Source organism: Dermacentor andersoni, chromosome 2 (assembly GCF_023375885.2).
Source record: "Dermacentor andersoni chromosome 2, qqDerAnde1_hic_scaffold, whole genome shotgun sequence".
NCBI lineage: Eukaryota > Metazoa > Arthropoda > Arachnida > Ixodida > Ixodidae > Dermacentor > Dermacentor andersoni.
Window position 1 is genome coordinate 136095179 of NC_092815.1, and position 18670 is coordinate 136113848.

General features: G+C 49.8%; 1 protein-coding gene across 5 annotated transcripts in view; it reads left to right on the forward strand.

Annotated features, from left to right (window-relative positions):
* LOC126540035 (uncharacterized) overlaps positions 1-17936 on the forward strand; it is a 43787-nt gene extending 25851 nt beyond the window's left edge. For 2 of the 5 annotated variants that reach the window (XM_050186835.3, XM_050186836.2), the window contains 6 exons: positions 2276-2536; positions 11023-11125; positions 12145-12267; positions 14580-14746; positions 16223-16292; positions 17706-17936. In XM_050186835.3, the coding sequence (XP_050042792.1) occupies positions 2276-2536; positions 11023-11125; positions 12145-12267; positions 14580-14746; positions 16223-16292; positions 17706-17857 (876 nt within the window). In that variant the 3' untranslated portion in view covers positions 17858-17936. The remainder of the gene's footprint in view (positions 1-2275; positions 2537-11022; positions 11126-12144; positions 12268-14579; positions 14747-16222; positions 16293-17705) is intronic. The other 3 variants (XM_050186837.3, XM_050186839.3, XM_050186838.3) reach the window with 3 other exon arrangements.
* Positions 17937-18670: the final 734 nt, after the last annotated feature.

Genomic DNA, 18670 nt, shown 5'->3' on the forward strand with positions numbered 1-18670 from the left:
TTCTAAGCGGAACCTAAAAGACAAAATACAAATTTCATTTGTAGACAGTGTATAAGATTAGTCTCCACTAAAAAATCGCGAAGGGCACTTGCAGCACGCCCCTCCTTATCAGGGCATCATCACAGTCCAAGTGCTTTGCTCACTGTGAGAAGGCGTCTGTCAAGGGTGTTCAAACGACGACCACACAGGCGAACCAGCTATTGGTCATATTCAGCACCTTCTACGACATGCTCCACTGAAGCGTCGGATGTTGTTGTTGTTGTTGTTGTTGTTGTTGTTGTTGTTGTTGTTGTTGTCGTCGTCGTCGTCGTCGTCGACGACGACGACGACGACGACTGAATGACCGACTTATTCATTGATCGATTATATTGACTTAAATAACAATAGGGAGCTGTTAGCGCTCCTCATAGGTGCTGATTACAACTATGCTTCGTCCGACATATGAAAGAAAAGAAAGCCCAGGACGAAGAATAAAGCGATAGTGTGACAGACATAGTGCGTCACATAGTGTGACTCGTACATAAGACAACTGAAGAATAGTTAATGTAGTGCAAACACCAGTCTTCACAAGGAGTACTAAAATTAGTTCCTGCATTGTTACCGCACTGGAACGCGCAGGTTTCAAAAGGGAAAAAGCAGGAAACGCGAAGAAGAAAACTGCGGGCAGGTTCACAAATAAGGATCTACATCTAACAACAGCGTAACAGAGTACTGCGCCACAGAGTAATGGAAAGGCAGTTGTAGAATTCACACGAGACGACCACGTGCCACGTAGAAATTTTAGGAGGAGCTGAAGCTCTCCTAAATAGCCAAGGTCCTAGCGGGAACCAAATGTTACCTGCGCTGGAGTGCCGGGCCATCTTCTTCTTTAGTCCATCTATTAAATATTTACGCTCTGCGTCAAATTCAGGGCACCCTAAGAAGTAATGATCAATGTCACCAAGAGATTAACAATGCACACACTATGATGATGTGCCAAGTTTTGTCTTGAACCACCACGCTGGAGTTTGCGCTGACCCCGTGCGGATGCGATTAAGGAGAGTGGTTTCAGTTCTGTTGAGTTCCTTAATCGTACAAGGCTGGTGCGGTGGAGACCACAACGAACATGGATGGCTTAAGGTGACCTGCTTCGTGTCTCTTTTTTACCTCCTGAGCAGCCGTCTTCGTTGGCCCGAATCACAACGCCTTGAGCACAAAACTGTCAGCGGCTTCGTTGCCTGCTACACCGATATGTGAAGTTACCACATGTCGGAAACCACGGTAAATTCGACGTTCTGTAATTTTGCGACAGCGTGTAATGCGCGCTGGATGCACTTGTCAAGGGGAAGCCCGCGCTGTAATAAATAAAGCGCATCCTTGCTGTCAGAAAAGAGAGCAGCAAGCTGAGGATGATGTGAATTCAATTTGCACAAGGCTGCTTGAATGAGGACACTTTGACATGCGGCAGGAGACACGACGCGGACACGTTTGGCAGTCCATGAGATATACTGAGAACCGGGATTGCACAAGCCGCTGCACCAGCTCCATTCTATTTGTCCACAGGGCCGTCCAGTCGTTCTCTCGGCCTCCTTGCATCACAGTGTCTGCTCTTGAAGCTGCACCACCTCAGTGAGAGTTATGCGGGGTGAGCTCTTCTTCAGAGACTTCGGAGGCGGTCTAAATCTCGCATCTTTCTGGCACTAAACCCACTTCGTTTCCTTGGCCTGCAATTATTTACTAGAAAACTAGAACGTCAGCTAGTAGTGGCTCCTGGCGTTCTCGTTCTTTCGTAAACTGCACATTCGCGTCAAGCGCCTTACACCTGAGGCGGAATTAAGACCTCTGGTGATCGAACACCTCGGCAAAATAAATATCCGACATCCCTAACACTTGAAATATTTGCGTTAACTGAAAAACTGCCTTTACTTGGGACATTTCTTTTGGTCTTCACGTCCAAAAAAAAAAAAAAGGCGAGAGAGAGAGAGAGAGAAAGAAAAGGCGGGTAAAGGCAGGGAGGTTAACCAGACAGATGTTCGGTTGGCTACTCTGCGCGGGGGAAATGGGATGAAAGAAAGAAGGAAAAACTGAAAGGAGGCAGAGTTCACGCGCACAGTCGGATCAGAGTTCTTCAGGTATCTGGCGTGTCACACGGTGTGTCACAGCCACAGGGTGTCTACTGTATACGTGTCTTCTCAAAAATGTTGATTTTAGGAAAGTCATTGGAGAGCGCTTAGCTCTAAGGGACCCAAAACTTCCGTCGACGCCTATACCGCACTCTTCCTTCCCTGTCTTCCAGGGCGGCAACAGCGGCTTCGCGAGCTGCAAGTCGCGTCGGGGCGCCGTGCCGGACATGGAGCCGATCGAGGTGCTGTCCAGCCTGAGCAGCCCCGTGCAGTGCCTGGCGGCGTGCCTGCTCAAGTCGCCGCGCTGCAAGGCGTTCGCATTCGGCAACCGCAGCTGCGATCTCCTGCAGCGCTCCCCGTGCGACTCGCGGAGGCCGATGCGCGACGCGCCGGGATTCGCTCACTACGACGTGCTCACGCGGGACCAACTCCTGGTGCGGCTCCCCGCAGAAACTTCGTTCGTTTACGCGAGGTCTTCGGTACAGCAGGATTATTTGCCGGGCTAGTTGGCGAAAAAACATGCCGGAAGTGTAGCGCACGAAATTCGGCATATCGACGGAAAAAAAAAAAGAAAAAGGAAAGCTTTAGCAGATGTATGACAATCCGCGCAACTTGTATGCCATGAGAGAGGGCGAAGCTGTACGAGAGAGTTCTCACGCCTCACGGAGGCCTGTTTTACCTCTGCCGGAAACCTTATACCCAAGACCTCGCAAACGCTTTTCTACTACAATGTCCGCGGTTCAGTTCCTTCTCTATACTCGGTTTCTTTTTTAAATACCTTCGCTATATCCAAACCTGTCACTTCTATTAGCACCGACGGCCCGCAAGAGGCATGCGCTGCTGGCTGTTCATGGACATTTGATACCGATTAGGCTGTCGCACGAAGACTGCTGCGGAACTCGCTATAACAGCATCGCTATAGAAGGTGGCCACAGTGCGGAGCGCTGTTCTTCAACGTCAACAGAAAATGCGAAACGGATGATGAGGTGCTCTTACACGAAAGAAATGACATCCATCGAGTTCTTCGGGCTGAAAGCCTCTTTGATATTGTTAACTGCTAAAAACGTTTCAGTACGAAGAACTCGATGAATGTCAGTTTCCTTTTTTTTAGATAAAGATAAAAAGAGGAGTTGTTATCGCCGCTTTCTGGCGACCGTTATACCTCTTTTCGCTTGATTGATAATATAGGATAACAACTAAGGTGACTATAACTGCCTGCACACTTTTGAAAGCCATGCGGTCTTTTCAAGCGAAGCTTGCATTGACTTACTAGTTTCAGTGGCGTTGTCGTTGTCACGCAAAAAAAAAAAAACAGTTGCTCCCAGAGCAGAGCAGCTGCGGGAAAGGGCTGTTTGATGAGTTGACAGCTGCGCCGGCGCCTGAGCGTGAGTCATCAGCAAGGATTCCAGCTGCATAGGCGCGCGCTCACACCAAGCGCGCAACCAATCAGACCTGTTTGGCTTCTGCCGGGGACGAAGAGGGCAGGAAAGGGTATCGCGCGCGCTGCGCCGGCTTCGTTTCCGTTCAGTTCAGTCTCGGTAAACGAATCGGACAGCCACGCGCTGTGCGTTCCCCGAGAAACAGGCAGCCTTCGACGAGCGGCGGCGAGAGCTCGCCCGTGAAACGGCTCGCCGTCATCGCGCCGATCCAGCCGTTAGAGCCGCCCGAGCCCGAGCAATCCGACAGCAACGAAAAGAAGGTCCCGAGCTGATGCAGCGGGAAGCCGAAGAAATCTGAGCTACGCCGCAGCAATTTTCTTTTATGAGCAGCTTTGGCCAACGTTTCCACCACTTCATTTAATTACGCAGTGCCTTGTAACCCAGTGGTATCTCACATGTTGTTTTAACGCTGTAGATTGAGTACGCTGTTTTAGTAGAGCATAGGATGTCATCCTTTTTCTTGCAAGAGCACTACGCAATCTATCTCGCCTTTTCTGTTGACGCTGAAGAGTAGCGCCCAATTTTATTGTTTTCCAAGTATTCGCACTACTTCCATCATGGTTTCAGTCATTTCAACAGCCGCTGAGGAAAGAGGTTTCCAGGGAGAAGTAACGTTCTTCAAAGGTGGTACAGCGATGGTAACTGTGAGAAGCGTGTGTAACTATAGAACGCATATTGCTCTAAAAGCTTGTGGTCATATATATTGACACGTGTACTTATATTTATCGGGTGACCACGTTTCGCCGCCTAACAAATCTTATCGCACAGCGCGGGACGCGCTTGCATGTATCTGAAGTTTCTGGAAAGTTATCGATGCTTCTATCCGCAGTCTGTTGTCGCCGAACCTTGTGTTATCTGATTTATTCGCCTGACGCGAATGCTGTAGAACTTTGTGGAAGGCACGCGAGTCCCAACGATTAGTCTGGAACATTCGACGATTCTGTATAAAAGCCGACGCGCTTGACCCGCTGATCGGATTTCCGACGATCGCCGACTGTGTTCGCCGCTTTCGTTGTGCTATAAGTGTAGCCTGTTTTGTGGGCACAAGTTCGCCCAATAAAAGTTAGTTTTCTCGTTCACAGTATTGCTACTGTGTTCTTCTACGTCACCACCACGTGACATCTGGTGGAGGTGCTTTGCGTTCATGTACCGGACGCCCCCACAAAGCCGTGACTCAAGCCCTCACTCGGAAGACACCAACGTCGCCAAGAACCAGCGAGGTAGCCGCAGGCTGCAAGGACTGCCCCCGGAGCACGGACTTTTGCCTGAGACGACTAGGAAGATGGCCACCACGTCCACCCCAATGGCAGCCCCAGCGTCACCCGTCGTGCTGCAGCAGCCCAGGGAGCCTCCGACGTTCCGCGGTTCAACTTTCGAGGACCCGGAAAGCTGGCTTGAGACGTACGAGAGAGTCGCTACCTTTAACAACTGGAACAGCGACGACAAACTGCGATATGTCTTCTTCGCTTTGGGAGACGCGGCCAGGACGTGGTTCGAGAACCGAGAAGCCACCTTAACGACCTGGGAACTCTTCCGAAGCGGCTTCCTGCAGACATTCGCAAGCGTCGTACGCCGAGAACGAGCCCAAGCGCTATTAGAAACCCGGGTGCAGCTCCCTAATGAGACGACCGCAATCTACACGGAAGAAATGAGCCGTCTCTTCCGCCACGCCGACCCTGACATGCCCGAGGAGAAGAAAGTCCGCCTGCTGATGCGTGGTGTGAAGGAGGAACTTTTTGCCGGAATGGTACGAAGTCCACCGAAGACCGTCGACGAGTTTCTTCGCGAGGCCATCAGCATCGAGAAGACACTCGAGATGCGAAACCGGCAATTCGACCGCCGCACAAACTCGACAAACTACGCCGGAGTTCAATCACTGGCCACCGACGACCTGCGCGAGACTATCCGAGCGGTCGTGCGGGAGGAGCTACAAAAGCTATTCCCACCATCACAGCCTCAAGTGGCTTCGATTGCCGACGCCGTCCGTGAGGAGCTCCAGCAACAACTTGGAGTAGCCCCTGTATCGCCGCAGCCTGAGCCGCAAGCGATGACCTACGCCGCCGTCGCACGCCGTCAAGGTCCCCCTACGCGACCGCGCCAGGGCCCTGTCACGCCGCAGTTCCGTCGTCCGCCGCCGCCAGCGCCAGCACGACCACCCGTCGCCCAGCGCACCTACGCGAGGAAGACGGACATTTGGCGAGCCCCCGACCACCGCCCGCTCTGCTACCACTGCGGTGAAGCAGGGCACATCTACCGCCGATGCCCATACCGGGAGATGGGACTCCGAGGGTTCGCCGTTAACGCGCCGCGACCACAGATTGGCGAAAGACCTCGCGATATCGCCGACTACCTCGCCGCTACTCAGTGGAGCTCTCGACGACCGTCGCGTTCGCCATCACCAGGCCGCTACCTGTCGCCGCAGCGCCGACCATACACTGGCCCAGCCCGGGGCCGGTCAGCGAGCCCATATCCGGAAAACTAAAAGCAGCAACCGATGGAGGTGCGGTTGCTGTTCGTCGAACTGACGAAGATCCTCCGCCGCCGACGAAGACACCGACGAAACTACCTCGACGACATAACGACACGCCGCCGTCCCGACGAAATCAGGAAGCCAAGACTACACCGATGAAAGAAGACTTGACGACGCGACGTTCCAACTTCAGTTCAACACGACGCAGCCGTGATCCGACGCCAAGACCTAACTGTAACGCAAGACAGAGAACCACCGACCTCGACGTGCTTCTCGACGGCCACGCAGTCACCGCCTTAGTAGACACAGGAGCCGATTACTCCGTCATGAGTGGACACATCGCCGTCCAGTTGAAGAAGGTTAAGACTGCATGGGAAGGCCCTCAAATGTGGACCGCTGGAGGACACCTGATTACGCCGACAGGAATGTGCACGGCAAGAATTACCATCCACGACCGGACTTACCCTGTCACCTTCGTTATCCTCCAACAGTGTTCACGAGACGTCATTCTCGGCATGGACTTCCTCAACCAACACGGCGCAGTCATCGACCTGAAGTCGAAGTCAATAACGCTGTCGGAAGATAATGCGATACCGCCGGAGCGCCCTCGTAGTCACCACGCCTTGAGTGTGCTCGAACATCAAGTGAGCATCCCGCCTCGCTCCAGCATTTTTATTTCGGTCAGCACCGAAACACCCACTGACGTAGAAGGCGTCATCGAAGGCGACCAACGTCTACTGCTAGACCGTGAAATTTGCGTCGCAAGAGGGATCGCTCGACTGCACGGAGGACACACGAAAGTGTTGCTGACAAACTTCAGCCAGGAGTTCAAGCACATCAACAAGGGCACGACGATCGCATACATCGAGGAAATTCTGGAAAACAGCAATGCGTTTGTCCTCTCGGATTCTGCCGCATCTACCCCGACGACCGTAGTTCCCGAGCCAGACTTCGACATAAATCCAAGTCTCCCCACGATTAAGCAACAACAGCTCAGAAGTCTACTTCGACGATACAAAGAGTGCTTTTCGACGTCATCAAGGATTCGACAAACCCCAGTCGCAAAGCATCGCATAATAACCGAAGAGGGCGCTCGACCTCTCCGCCAGAGCCCATACCGAGTTTCGACGCGAGAACGTGAAGCTATAAGGCACCAAGTCGACGAAATGCTGCGCGACGACATCATCCAGCCGTCCAAAAGCCCGTGGGCATCTCCTGTAGTCTTGGTGAAAAAAAAGGACGGAACCCTGCGTTTCTGCGTCGATTATCGTCGTCTGAACAAGATCACCAAGAAGGACGTATACCCCCTCCCACGGATAGACGACGCACTGGATCGGCTCTGCAACGCTAAATACTTCTCGTCAATGGACCTCAAGTCTGGCTATTGGCAAATAGAAGTCGATGAAAGAGATCGCGAAAAGACGGCCTTCGTCACCCCAGACGGCCTCTACGAGTTCAAGGTTATGCCATTCGGACTGTGCTCCGCTCCTGCAACGTTCCAGCGCATGATGGACACAGTTTTAGCAGGATTGAAGTGGCAGACCTGTCTCGTTTACTTGGATGACGTCGTCGTCTTCGCCGGAAATTTCGACGATCACCTGAGGCGGCTTGCGACAGTACTAGAGGCCATCAAGTCATCAGGGCTCACTCTGAAGCCGGAAAAGTGTCGATTCGCTTACGATGAGCTTTTGTTCCTAGGCCACGTCATCAGCAAATCAGGAGTACGCCCCGACCCACAGAAGACAGCTGCCATCGCAAAGTTCCCGCAGCCAACCGACAAGAAGGCAGTGCGCAGATTCCTTGGCATGTGTGCCTACTATAGACGCTTTGTCAAGGACTTTTCACGCATCGCGGAGCCGCTAACACATCTAACCAAATGTGATGTCGAGTTCAAGTGGGAAACGCCGCAGGCCAAGGCATTTCAAGAACTCAAACGACGCATGCAGTCGCCGCCGGTACTTGCACACTTCGACGAGGACGCCGATACCGAAATCCACACTGACGCCAGTAGCCTAGGCCTCGGTGCCGTCCTAGTCCAGAGGAAAGAAGGACTTGAACGGGTGATATCGTATGCTAGCCGGTCGCTGTCAAAAGCGGAAAGCAATTATTCTACGACTGAAAAGGAATGCCTCGCCATCATTTGGGCTACAGCTAAATTCCGCCCTTACCTCTATGGCAGGCCATTCAAAGTCGTCAGCGACCACCACGCGTTGTGTTGGCTAGCTAACTTAAAGGACCCTTCAGGACGGCTGGCGCGGTGGAGCCTCAGACTACAAGAATACGACATCACTGTAACATACAAGTCCGGAAGAAAACACTCAGATGCCGATTGCCTATCACGCGCCCCCATTGACCCACCGCCGCAAGATGACGAGGATGACGACGCCTTCCTTGGCATAATAAGCGCGGAAGACTTCGCCGAACAACAAAGAGGGGACCCGGAGCTAAAAGGCCTAGTCGAGTATTTGGAAGGGCACACCGATGTTGTCCCTAGGGCATTTAAGCGTGGATTATCTTCGTTCACGCTTCAAAACAACCTACTCGTGAAGAAGAACTTCTCACCAGTCCGCGCCAGCTACCTTCTTGTTGTACCGTCAGCGCTGCGTCCAGAGATACTGCACGCCCTACACGACGATCCAACCGCTGGGCACCTCGGATTCTCCCGGACGCTGTCGAGAATACAGGAAAGGTATTACTGGCCGCGTCTGACCGCCGACGTCGCCCGTTACGTCAAGACATGCCGAGACTGTCAACGACGCAAGACACCACCGACAAGGCCAGCAGGATTACTACAGCCGATCGAACCTCCTCGCCGACCATTCCAGCAGATTGGGATGGATTTGTTGGGGCCGTTGCCGATGTCAACATCCGGGAATAAGTGGATCGTCGTGGCGACGGACTATCTCACCCGCTTTGCTGAAACTAAAGCTCTACCAAAAGGCAGCGCAGCCGAAGTGGCGAAATTTTTCGTCGAGAACATCCTGCTGCGACATGGTGCTCCAGAAGTCCTCATCACCGAAAGGGGAACGGCTTTTACAGCAGAGCTCACCCAGGCCATTCTGCAGTACAGCCAGACAAGCCACAGGAGGACAACTGCCTACCATCCGCAGACGAATGGTCTCACGGAGCGCCTCAACAAGACCCTCGCCGACATGCTAGCAATGTACGTCGACGTCGAGCACAAGACGTGGGACGCGGTCCTGCCGTATGTAACTTTCGCTTACAACACGGCGGTGCAAGAAACAACACAGATCACGCCGTTTAAGCTGGTTTACGGCAGGAACCCGACGACGACGCTCGACGCCATGCTGCCCCACGTCACTGACGAAGAGAATGTTGACGTCGCTAGCTATCTCCAGCGCGCCGAAGAAGCCCGACAGCTCGCCCGCCTGCGGATCAAAAACCAACAGAGGACCGACAGCCGACACTACAACCTCCGACGACGCTTTGTCGAGTACCAGCCCGGTGACCGTGTTTGGGTTTGGACCCCTATACGCCGACGAGGACTGAGCGAGAAGCTCTTGCGTCGCTATTTCGGACCATACAAGATCATCCGACGTATTGGCGCACTGGACTATGAGGTCGTGCCAGACGGCATTTCGCTGTCACAGCGGCGCCGCTCACGACCTGAAATTGTCCATGTTGTGCGACTCAAGCCGTACCACCAGCGTTGACGAACTTTGGGACTTCGTGTAACTGACCTTTGGACTTGATTTCTTTTCGTTGTTTTGTTACTTATGTTTAGTAAGTGTCCTTTTGTGTTTCGCTCTCTTATATTTGTAGCATCGGGACGATGCTTTTTAAGAGGGGGGTATTGACACGTGTACTTATATTTATCGGGTGACCACGTTTCGCCGCCTAACAAATCTTATCGCACAGCGCGGGACGCGCTTGCATGTATCTGAAGTTTCTGGAAAGTTATCGATGCTTCTATCCGCAGTCTGTTGTCGCCGAACCTTGTGTTATCTGATTTATTCGCCTGACGCGAATGCTGTAGAACTTTGTGGAAGGCACGCGAGTCCCAACGATTAGTCTGGAACATTCGACGATTCTGTATAAAAGCCGACGCGCTTGACCCGCTGATCGGATTTCCGACGATCGCCGACTGTGTTCGCCGCTTTCGTTGTGCTATAAGTGTAGCCTGTTTTGTGGGCACAAGTTCGCCCAATAAAAGTTAGTTTTCTCGTTCACAGTATTGCTACTGTGTTCTTCTACGTCACCACCACGTGACAATATCATCTACTTGTGTACCATCGAGTGTATATGCAGTCATAGTTTTAGGCGTTAATCTATACATCGTGAGCTTCGTTTGTCGAACCTTTCTTTACATATATTGCAAAAAAATTATGCAGTGTTCGCCAAAGCCAGGGTCAGGGCGTGAGCTTTTATATATATGCAGTGTACAGTCGCGTTCATAGAAGTAAGTATGAGTCCTTGAGGTGGTTTAAGTTCACTGGCGCTCTCCTGTCTTCATAGTAGAGGCAGTCTAAGGCTACTGTTTGCACACCGCGAGATTAGGCCAGCGTTAGATGTGATAGAGGCAACACGGGACCTCACGTTCAGTCGGACCACTGTCGCTGTACAGGCTACACTTTTCTTTTAAATAAACGTGCAACTCGCACTGCCCTGGGAATCGTAGGGCATCATAAAAGTCGTCATCTTCATCAGCTTGTTTCATGTCAACTTCAGGAAGGCCTTTCGCAGAAGTCTCTAATTACCGCTGTGTTGCCACCAGCTGACACTGTATGCCTGCCACTTTCCTATTTCTACTGCGTTTCCCTTCCCTTGACACTCATTTTATAATTCTAACAGACCACCTGCCTCTATCACTTGCAATGTCTGTTAACTTATATATATATATATATATATATATATATATATATAAAATCTTATTTTGACTGTTGAAACATCGGTGATTAAAAATAGAGGCAGCGCCTAGGAAAGTCTAGACTGCGAAGCTGCTAACGATACAAATCGTCCTTGGGAAATGTCATAGCACGTCATTTTTCAGCTCACCAAGGGGGATTCACAAGACTGCCCACCCGTCGCTACTAGCAGTGACACGAGCACAGCCCGACCACTTGTTACTCCCGCTGAGGACAGGAGACGAAAAAGTGAGCTTCGACGGATACTGTGTTTAACCTCTTTCTGCCTATAGGTCCATGCTTCTAGCAGTATAATACTCCTTCAATTTTCTTATGAGATGACAAACTTCCATGGTGAACATTCGAGCGCGTTGAGCAGACAGGATAGGAAATACAACATTTCACAGCAGAGCACGAGTATGAAATGAAAAAAAAAAAATGTCAGTGGCAAATCGCCTCGGACTGTATCTGACCTGCCAGAATAGTTGACGAATACTTAATTCAGTGCTTAATGTGAAAAGGTTATAGCGATTAAATAGACCATGGTTTTCACTTACAATAGTGTAAGCCACTTTCAGTACTAGAATTAATAAATTATTTTTATTGAACACTTGCATGCATCGATAGAAAAGCGTGGTGGCGAGTTCGCAAAGCTTCTCATTCGTCGGTGCTGTTTATCATTGGCCGGCTACATTGGCTAATAATTTACAAAGCATCATGACTTGCTGCCATTTGCTCTTACGAACAGTTCTAGCTTAAGACATTTTTTGTGAATACAGGCCCTATGGTATAGCTATTATGCTAACACGAGCTGGCAAATAGCGGTTCAAGATCAGTTCTCTGTTAATATAGTGGTATATTTATGTGTCATGCGGGATTTGATAGCCATGCTTCTGTCTTAGCCAATTCACCGTCCATTGCGTCATGTTTCAACGGGGCCTTAATTAAAGAACGTTTGTCCCAAATGTCCAGGAAATACGCAATCGCAAACGTAAAACAAGAAAACATCGTCTCGACTAAAGAAATCCAGATTTTGATTTCCTTACAGATTGCAGATACACGTTGCCTGTAGGTAAGCTCTTCTGCGAACTAACAATTCTGAACGCGTTTACAAAGTTAGCACCGTAAGCAGAGATACCTGTTACATCGCCAAGTATCACTGTTGTACAACACCCTTTTACCCAGTCGACACAGCACCTCACACTGCACCATTGTGACGTTCACCAATGTTTCTGTAAACCAAGACCTTGGCACGGGTGGTGACGCAGTCAGAAGCTCTACGTTGCATGATGTGACGTCAGAGCTTGGAGGCTGGGCCACGCCCCTTGCGGCGGAAGATGCAGTCGGGATCCAGGCTTTGAATGACGTGACGTCAAAGCCCCAAGACAGAGGTATTACACTCACACTTCCATCGTTCCATCGTAGATATACTTTGTAGCGGTCTGCTTCCCAAACTTTCTTTTACCGATCGCTGGCAACGTAATAGATAGCCTCCACGATTGCCACGCCTGACCTGGACCACGTCCTTTTTGTTTAATCGATGAGTGGCATGTTGGTGCCCGCAGGAGGTAGGCAAAAGCCCGTACGTGAACGAGCGTGTGTGTGAAGAACCCAAGTAGTTCTTCAGTGCATTCATGTAAAGTCAAAATTGCGCGTTGGTAACCACTTCGAGCCCCTGCAGAGTCCTGCCTAATGCTAAAGCTTGCTAACCCGGAAGGTTCACCATACAGCAATGTATGCAAAACGCTTTGATTAAGACCCATCCGAGAAATTAGCGTAGTCTATTCATGCGCACATTCGCTGTGTGTAAGCTAGCGCCGAGTTTCGAGGTCAATTTGACAAGACGAGCGCACAACCTACGTCACGATCTTTCCTTGGCGCCGTATGCAACGGCCAATGTGTGCCAGGAACGTGATCGCACAAGTGGATAATAGCAACTTTGTTGCGCACACATATCCTGTCGTCGTGCTATCATGTCAGAGCTTTTTCTTGTTTTTTTTTTCTTTTGCACTTAAACAAGGAATTACGATTCCGCGTCGTTAGACTGTCGCTTGAAAGTTTGGGAAGCACTGCTCCGATGGAATAACGTAAGCCTCCGGCGTAACACATGAGGCTCCAATGCGATTACTAGTTTATTCGAGGAAAAGGGAGCGTGCAAATACATAGTATTATCACAAATTGCAGCGCAATGATTCTTAAGGCCTTCTTTTTGGCGGTTAACTAAAACTCCTCATTGGGTTTTAGTTACAAACGCCGTGATACTCGCTGTAGCGTTTGCACCGCTCTCAATGGTAAGTAAGCACTCGCCGAATATAAAAGACCATAATTGACAGTGACCATATCCAAGTTCATACACGGTGGCCTTCTTAAGAACGTTTACAAATTGCAAGATGTGCTTCCGTGGAACTCTCGACTTTCTTAAAGCTTACGCCGGAGGCTTACTACCTATACATGTATAACATCAATAGTATGCCATCAGTTTCCATATTTGTATTCCTGGCCTATTTTTTTTTATTTCACTATTATGCTTAATGCATGGCTACTTTTGTATGTTATGAGTACCTTTACACCTACATGGCACTGAAAAACCACGCATAGAACGCAATTTTTTATTTTCTTTTTAAGGACATGAAAAACATTCAGCACGAAACCATATGCATGCTCTCTCTCCCTCTCTTTAATCTGTTGTGTGCCTTAAATTTCCCATACATGTTCACTTTATAGTTCTCCCAACACTTACTTCAAATGCGTGTCCGTTCAGTGTTGTCCCGTTCCAGTGCCAACCAAGCACTCTTTCTGTATGCCAATTTACTAGTTAGAAACAAATGCTCATAGATTCATTATAGATTCTCTGTATTTCTGCACAAATAATGAGAAACAATGTTCAACGTCTCCAAAACGACTGAAATGGCTTGCCCAAGCAAAAGCCACGTCCCTCAACATTAAATACATATTGAAGACTTTTCATGAAACATGCGTTGCAATTGGCCTAGCAATTTTATCTTCGTAAAGTGATAGAGAAGCAGTAAGAGAAATTTCCCTCATCCAATACAACCCGAAAAGAGTTCCCTATACGAAGGAATCAACACGCCTTTATTGGCAAAGCCGTTTCAGCAGGCAAAAAAGAAGATTTGAGAAAGACAGCGGCACGGAGCACAGGTGCGAAAAAGAAAGAGGTTTAAGCCTCTATGTTATCAAGAAGTAATTCGCTGGAAATCTGCATTTGATTTAACCATTCATGTTGTTTACGCAAGCGGGCTATATGAGAGAACAATTCTGCAATGTGCTTTGTTCTACTGGCGCCTGCAATTGATTAACTTTCATATCAACAAGCTTCTAGTTTTTTTTCTCTCTCTCTCTACCTCTTTTTTTTTTTATGAATATGCTTGGTGTTCAGGAAAGAGCCCAAGGTCTTTTCATAATGCCATCAGGGTTGTAGAAAAAACTAAAATGAAAGGGTTATGGTGGATCGTGGGTGAAAATTGCAGGGCGAAATAGGGGGACAGAGTAAAGTTTGAGAGGCTTGAGAGACTGTTTGTATAAAATGGCGTCCATATCCTTTGTGCGTGCCGGCAGCTTGTTGCAGCCACTTGGCGCAGCCTATGCTCGAGCAATTCAAACAAAGAATGATAAGCGCTTGCTTGCCAGTATAGGAACAGAGGCGACCTGTAACGAGCTCTGCGACCTCGCGGCGCGCTTCCAGCAGCGTTCGTGTTCCGTGCCGGCCCCACGACGTTCATGGCGGCGCTGCGTGCCTGCTCGGCCGAAGGCCTGGCCATGGCCATGCCCGTCAGCGCCCAGGACCACGACGCCCTGGTGGAGCTGATGCGCCGGAACAGGGCGCCCAGGCTGTGGATCGGCGTGCAGAGGGTGCGCGACCGTTCGTCTTTCTTTGCTGCTGTAGCCGCGTCTGAAGCGGGAGACACGGGGTGGTACGACGCGACGTACGTGAACTGTGACTGCTTCGACTTCTGGAACCTGCGACGGAACCTGTCGGAAACTTAGCCTAGTGGAAGCCTTTGTTGATACGTGCATGTCGTAACTTGTAAGTGACGGGGATCCACGCGCAGTACAGCAACTTGCGTCTTCTGTTTAAGCCATGGAGGAAAGAAACAGACTAGAAGGGAGCGACACGTGACAACTTCTAAGCCTACAGTTATGAAGAGTACATAAAAAGAAGGCTTACCCGGGAAACAGGTCCTCGCTACGTGACAGTCAAGCGGTAACTTCTAGCCGGCGGGCACGTGGACATTTCGGTGGGAGAGTATAAGGAGTATTCACGTGACGTCACCGTACCCTGTTTCGCAGTACCATCAACAGCTTCCACTGCAGCTGCAGATGTAAGCGTATCGAGATGAAGCGCAGCTTTTCGCCATGCTGTATGTACTACAATATGGCGGCCTCGAGGGTGCGCATCTCCTCTTCTACTCCAGATGCGGCGTCTATCTTGGAGGCAATCTGCGCTGGGTTCGAAGGCTAGCCGACCTCAGATTTAACTAGTACCTTCGCTTGTGGTGCGCTGTGTTCTTGCGAGGCTAGTTCGCGTTGAAGCGAGAGGCATCACGCTAGCGTTCTGACTGCGTGTTTGTCTGTGCGCGCGTGACTGTCTAATTATTTTATATCGCAATCAATGCTTCGCCTGTTCAACGAAGTTCTAACTTTTCTTTCCTCCATCGTTTAAATATCGACACAGCTAACATTGCAAGTGGAGGTCCGCCCCATTATGGAATGACTGCCTCTGCAGACATTCGGCCAGGCCGTTCACCGGCAATACAATTAGCGTCCCATTCCCGAACGACCCACCCTCTGCGTACTTCACGCAACTGTTACGCGTGTTATTATTTTTTTCCCTTACTTCTTTAACAAAAACAAGAACACGTGCGTTTTTTCGTGTTTAGCAGGCAGTTGAGCACTGCCCGCCACTTGTCGGCCCACCGTTCGTCCTTTAGTCACAGCGACACCACCAGGTGCACGCATCGTCTGCTTAGATGCTGCCTAAATGTTGCTCGCGAGAACACCACACAATTACCAGCCCTGCAGTGTTGCCAAGACTGGTTCAGTGGTATACACTACTAATTTCTAACAAATTTATGCAAAGTGAAATTTGGTTGCAGTTGTCCTTTAAGGCTGTTTGTAATGCGGGCCGCTCTCGCGAGCATAATTTGCAAGTTCTTTTTATTTCTTTTACTTTCCATTTACGTGGCGACGTGCCCATTTCAGCACGCTTCTGGATGACGAAAACGTTTAACCAACGCCCTTTTCTCAATAAGCCCGTACGCGCCATCTTTCTTTGCACTATACCTGTTCTCCTCCGTGTTCTTCTCGTACCCCGACCCTATACCACAGAGCGCGAAAGGCAACACCACATTCATGAACGGCGAACAAGTCCCGGAGTCCAGCCGACGATGGGGAAAAGGTACGCATTTCTTTATAAGTTACGGCGCGCGCTCAAACGCAGACCACATATTCACGTAGGCTGCACTAACGCCGCTGCATGATGAGCAAATAGAAAACGGGCAGCAGCAATTTGACAGGATAACACTGGCGGCACTGCGCATGGCTAAAGCTTGCTGCCTTTGTTTGGTGGCTATAGCAACGATCGCATTGTGGCTCTCGTTAGTAATAGCATAAGAACCATATTGCAGTGTGCTGTATCGTATGTAGGTAATATAGTGACTTCACCATTACAGTCGTGCTTCATTATATGCTTACTTACCTGTGGATAGTACCTTTACTAACTATTTAGCTACAAACGATGAGCCCTCGTTCAGAACAGTGTGGGCGCTATTTTATCACGCAGGCGCATGTGTTCACTGAGTCATCCTGAGGGGATTCAAAACACAAAGTGCTGCGCGTATGCAACTCTAAATTACATTTTTTTACGCATATCATAATCTAAAACACGGACAGGTACGAGGGCGAAGAAAGGAAAATTTGGGACGAAGCATATTAAAAAAAAAAAGGAAATGCGCGGAATATTTTTTGTCAAGGTGGTTTTCGTTGTAAAAGATATCGCTCCGACTATTACCAAGGGGTGCTAGCATAATATTGGTATGATATTCATTCATACGGGTAATTGGACCACGTGTTGTGTACAATCTTAACGCGTTTTCCCGGCTCAGTGCCAGCTCATCTCCGTATAGTGACAAAGAGTTCGTATAATTTGCAGCTGTAGTCGCTAAGTCCTGCTCCGTGCTTTCCAACAGAGATCTCTTCACATTCAAAAAAAAAAGCAAAGAGGCTAAAGTTTATTTGCATAAAACTACTACAAAACGCACGGTCAGCTCTCTTTTTCACAGTGCCGCTGACGTGCGTGCTCTTGCTGACAAATCGCTTCTTCATGTACACGTAGACGAACTCGAGCTAGCAAGGCGCAAACACGACGGGCATCTGCATGCGTAAAGTCAATGTGTTTGCTGCGCTGCTGCATTGTGTGGCTTCATCTAGCATGCGCTCGTCGAATATCGGCTGTCGCTTCTGAGGTTTCCTTGCATGCCTTTGAGTCATTTGCTGCCTTTTCGTTTTCCTACTTCGCGTAAAAAACATATGACAGACAGGACGCTCCAGACAAAGTGACATATGTGCAAACCAGCGCGAACGCGAAGCAAATTTTGCGTGAATAGATGTCTCGGAGGTACATATGACTGAAAAAAGGCTTCAGAGAAGCGGCTTCACGCATAAGTGCTAACACCAAGCATGATTTGCTAGATGTATGTATGCATATATAGAAAGCAGTCAGTAATTTTTAGTGTGTACAAGGTCGGAGAAAAGTTGCTTTGCGCACTTCCAGTAACGCTTGCACGGACCCTTTTCACTGTGATAAACGCAGGCCAGCCAAACAACAGCGGAGGGACGCAGATTTGCGTGGAGATGATCGAGTCGCTGGCGCACCTGTGGAACGATTACGACTGCGAGAACAGGGCCGCCTACGCGTGCCAACAGTCCACCAGTGTGCCGCAGTCCTCCAATGGCCCGACATGAGCGGCCTCGTTTCCCACTCTATGCCGCACTCCTTCAACGACCTCATCCCCCATAAAGCGCATATTTGGCAACTCTCTCACCAAGGCTACGTGACTCTCTTTCCCGCGACGTAGGCGGTGGCAGAAGCCAGCCGCACTACAGCCTGATGTGCTGGGAGGAATGTCAGCGCAGTGTGTTGCAGACTCGATTTGCCGTAATTAGTGGCCTTGAAGTGCGAACGGAAGGCGAGGACAATCAGGACAGGCGCTGTCGCCCTTGTTGCTCCCATGTTCCTTTTGCGCGTCAGTGCTGCCCACTATGGAACACCAGCTAGCCAGCAAGCAAGCCCTATTCAATAAGCCATCGGAAATACAAGCACGTACACGCATATGACAGACAAGAGGCTTCAGACAAAGTGACACGCACGAACCAGTGCGAACACTAAGCGAATTTCACGTGAACGAACACACACAAAAAAGACATCAACAGACTCCAAACTCATTTGCAGCGATACATACCAGCAAGTACTCACAGAGGACACTACCATCTTCTAAAGAATAACTCATTTGCTGCGCATATAAAGTCGTCCTCGCCCGCCACAGCAGAGCCTGTTGGAGCTTCCCAAATACACACAAAGAAGCCACAACTATCTGAGAAATTGTGGCGCAGAACCCCAAAGGAACTGCAAAGCACCAAAGCTGCGCGGTATCTCTACGATTTGTAAGGCTTCAAACGAGAGTGTTTAGTGGTACTCCATGGTAAAGAGCGCTATGGCACTGAAGCACTCGGACACATGTGACAACTGAACGAAAACATGACACGGGTGAAACGAAG